The 3,773-nt window shown below is 28.1% G+C and overlaps 1 protein-coding gene across 1 annotated transcript; it reads left to right on the top strand.

Annotated features, from left to right (window-relative positions):
* Window positions 1-1,123, top strand: LOC112680462 (the record flags this gene model as incomplete). Its single annotated transcript, XM_025550560.1, has 4 exons — window positions 1-174; window positions 259-362; window positions 437-721; window positions 813-1,123. Coding segments are annotated over exons 2-4 (687 nt in total), but the record flags the coding sequence as incomplete, so codon positions are not given.
* Window positions 1,124-3,773: the final 2,650 nt, after the last annotated feature.

Below are 3,773 nucleotides of genomic sequence, written 5' to 3'. Positions count from 1 at the left end.
AAGTGCTATATTTGTAAGTGTTCTCCAAAAGACATGAATGATATAACCAGGGCGAAAAATTTAAGTGTACAGCCTGAGCATTTAAAATTTGGACTCTCAACGCTTCATGCGTACATACGATTTTTTGAATGCTTAATACACATTTCATATAGATTGGAGTTCAAAAAATGGCAGGTTAATACAATGAGTAATGACTTTTTACTATAATTTATAAAAAATATGTTCAATAACTTCCAACTTTCTTATTTGTTGATACAGGTTCGGACATCTGATGATAAAGTTATTTTTGAAAAAAGAAAAAAAATACATTCAAGATCGATTTCGAACTGAAACAGGTCTACTTATAGATGTAGTCTTGCAAGGTATTTATTTTAGGTTATACATTTAATCAATAAATTTAAACAAATTTAAATAAAATTGTGTTTTTATTATATAGGCAAAGGAACAACTAATGATGGAAATACCGCTCGTAGATTTTTCAAAAATGCTGAACTAACATCCGCTATAACAAATGTAGATTTACAACTCATAAAACGATTTGGAGTGATTTTAAAGACAATGTCCAGTGGTTATGAGATAAATTTAGAAAAGTTTGAGGCCTATACTTTAGAGACTGCGGAACTTTATGTTTCACTGTACCCGTGGTATTATATGCCTGCTTCGGTTCACAAAATTTTAATTCATGGTACAGATGTTATACGTTCTGCCTTATTACCCATAGGTAAGTTTTCATAATATTTAAAATTTAATATGGTTATAATAATATTATAATATAATATAGTTAAATAACAACGAACATGTTTATTTTACAGGCCAGTTATCGGAAGAGGCTCAAGAGGCCCGAAATAAAGATTTCAGGAACATCAGACAAAATAGTACTAGGCAAATAAACAGAATCTTACAAAATGAAGATTTAGGCCATATGCTACTTGTATCATCAGATCCCTACATTTCAAGTTTAAAAAAAACATCGAAAATGAACTTAAAATCATTCGATGAAGATATTAGGGCATTACTAATTGTTGAGGGAGATAAAAATAGTGACTCTGACAGTGACAGTGACAAAGACGATGATTCCGAAAGAAATATTGTAGAATATTCAGAAAATCAAAATTATAACTCTGTATGGTTTTTATAAAAATAAAAATACATTTTCTTTCATTTTCATGCGTTTTCATCATATTTGAAATTTTACAATAATTAAAATTAAAATTTAATAACATTAGGAACACATATTGTTAATAAAATAATTTTGTCCGCCTAAATTTGTATTTCCGACCACTGTGGCCCAGTTTCGATGTTCGTGAGAACCTCTTATAATGTGTGTTTTTTTTATTATGTGACTACGCAGTATGCGACACCTCCCCACCCAAAAAATTAATTTATGTTTGCAAAACAGAAATTAATTCTTATAGTTATGATTTTACAATTGGTTCAAGTTACAATTTTACAGCAATTACAGAGGTTTACAATTTTACAATTATTACAATGATTCTTACAATGTTATTAGAATTGTTACAATATAAAGATGTTGTTACAGATTTATAATTTTGATAATGGACTTACAATTTCTACAATATAATAATATGTGATAAAATATGTTTCGATTATATAATGGTTACAATAAATTTGATTAATATAATTGTTATTTCCGCATAGGAAATATTACAATGAAATGTGATTGATATACTTATTATTTCCGTATAGGAAATATTACAAATAAAATGTGATTAATTAATTTAGTGTTAGTTTAAATAGGTTAGTGTTACATATGTTTTGAATTACATTTTTTTTTTATGGTGGTTAGTATTACATTTTTTATCATTCAATTTTTTTTTTTACATTTATATTTATATTGGTTAGTATTAGTATTTGGTTAGTATTATACATAAATAAATAAGTGCATTATTCTTGAGAATTACCTAGAATTATTATATTATTATTTAAAATTTATATTCTACCATTCCTTTTCTGATTCGTAGGGTTCTAATGTTTTCATTCTACTTATGTAATCCTCCCATTCCTCTTTCAACCTTTCTCGTTCGGCATTCATATCACTTGGATATGAATCCTCAAACCACTTACTTTTCACATATGTTTATCAATTTTTCCCTAACTTCATCAGTGTTGTCATAAAATATATCCGGAGGGCTTTGGTAGTGTATTATCGTTGCCGTTCCTATTTCTTTTTTACTTTTTCTGTAATAATTTTTATGTTAAGAGCAATAAATAATAGATCATAAATTATTTATTATTATTTTATTTGTTTATTACCTATATTATTATTTTTTTTATATTATATATTTATTTTATTACGTCTTTTTACATATCCTAAATAACTTACTTGGCCCTATTTTTTTCATTAAATAATTAAAAATACATTTTGTGTATATTACATCAGTCATAGGGTCATGACAATACGTTACTTCATGCCCCCTTTCACATAACATATCATGAGTTTCCTTTAGATTTAACATTCTCCCATTCTTTTGTAGATACCCTATGTTTTCTGAGTGTAACAATTTATTATTACTAATATCTATTAATTTTAAGCTAAAAATGTTATCATTATTGTCGCTATATGTACTTATATCTAAAAATTTCTTTATCCCTGGTATCCTTAATTTTTTTATTATTTTAACATCCATGGTTCCGCTCCAGGTGACAATAATCGGTTGAGTATTGTCTGAAAACAAGTATTTAGAAATGAACGCCGAACCAAGACTAGTTGCCCTCTGGTGATTGATACTAATATCAATCTGCCCCAATAAAGGTTTCAACACGTCTGGTTTCTTTCGGAAAATTCCTTTTAAATACTGTTTCAGGGTGTTCAGATTCTTTTTGTTGAACATCCTCAACTTATTGTCTCCTGTCAGTATAATCGGTCTCCCTTGCATTTTGACTGGTCTATATTTGTCCAAACTTTGACACATTGACCCCGATATATGTTTATGATATATGTTTCGATCTACTGTTATAATTAATGAACGACAATTATTAGGAATTTTATGTGGTTTGTTAAACAAATCTATTTCGCATGGTTGTAAACCGTTATTTTCTTGTATGGGTAGATAAGCGTGACATATTCGATAAATTGTGGTTTCTTTACATGTTTGAATTTGAATTTCGGTAAAAGTAGTGTATTCGCGTCTATCTTTTGTAATGGCTTGTAACAAAACGTAAAGTCTGTAGAACTTTTTTATTTTGTTAACTGTTATTTACAAAAGAAATTATAATAATAATAATGAATAACAATGAATAATAACAATAATAATTATTATTGTTTCACAATTATGTGTACAATTACTACTTATATAATACTCGTTGTCGAGCTTACAAATTTTTATACGACATATATAGATTACGAGGTATTACTCACTAAGCCGAGATATTAGCGTTCGTACTAGGAGATTTACACGAAGGCCAACGTGCTGACCACAGTATGCTACGCTGTCTTAGCAACGTAGCCTATGGTCGCGTCGAATGACTCCTAGTACTTAATAACACACGGTGAGGAGGGGATAAGTAATAATTATTACAATCAATTTATTATAATACAAATTAATAAACATATACATCTTAAAATAAGGTAAGTGTAACACTACTGACATTGTATTAATAAAAAAAGAAATATTATTGTATAAACTCTAATGACGTTTAGAGTTCATTATATTATTTGATAGGTTTTTACCTAAATTGTTTGGTCCTTTAGGCTTTCTTTTAGTCACATATTCTTTTGGTCTTCTTCCAGATGGTACCCTTTTTGAACCACG

The sequence above is a fragment of the Sipha flava genome, unplaced genomic scaffold (assembly GCF_003268045.1).
Source record: "Sipha flava isolate LNK unplaced genomic scaffold, YSA_version1 17722_pilon_pilon, whole genome shotgun sequence".
Lineage (NCBI taxonomy): Eukaryota > Metazoa > Arthropoda > Insecta > Hemiptera > Aphididae > Sipha > Sipha flava.
Note: the sequence above shows the minus strand (reverse complement) of the source record. Positions and strands in the feature narration are given on the sequence as shown.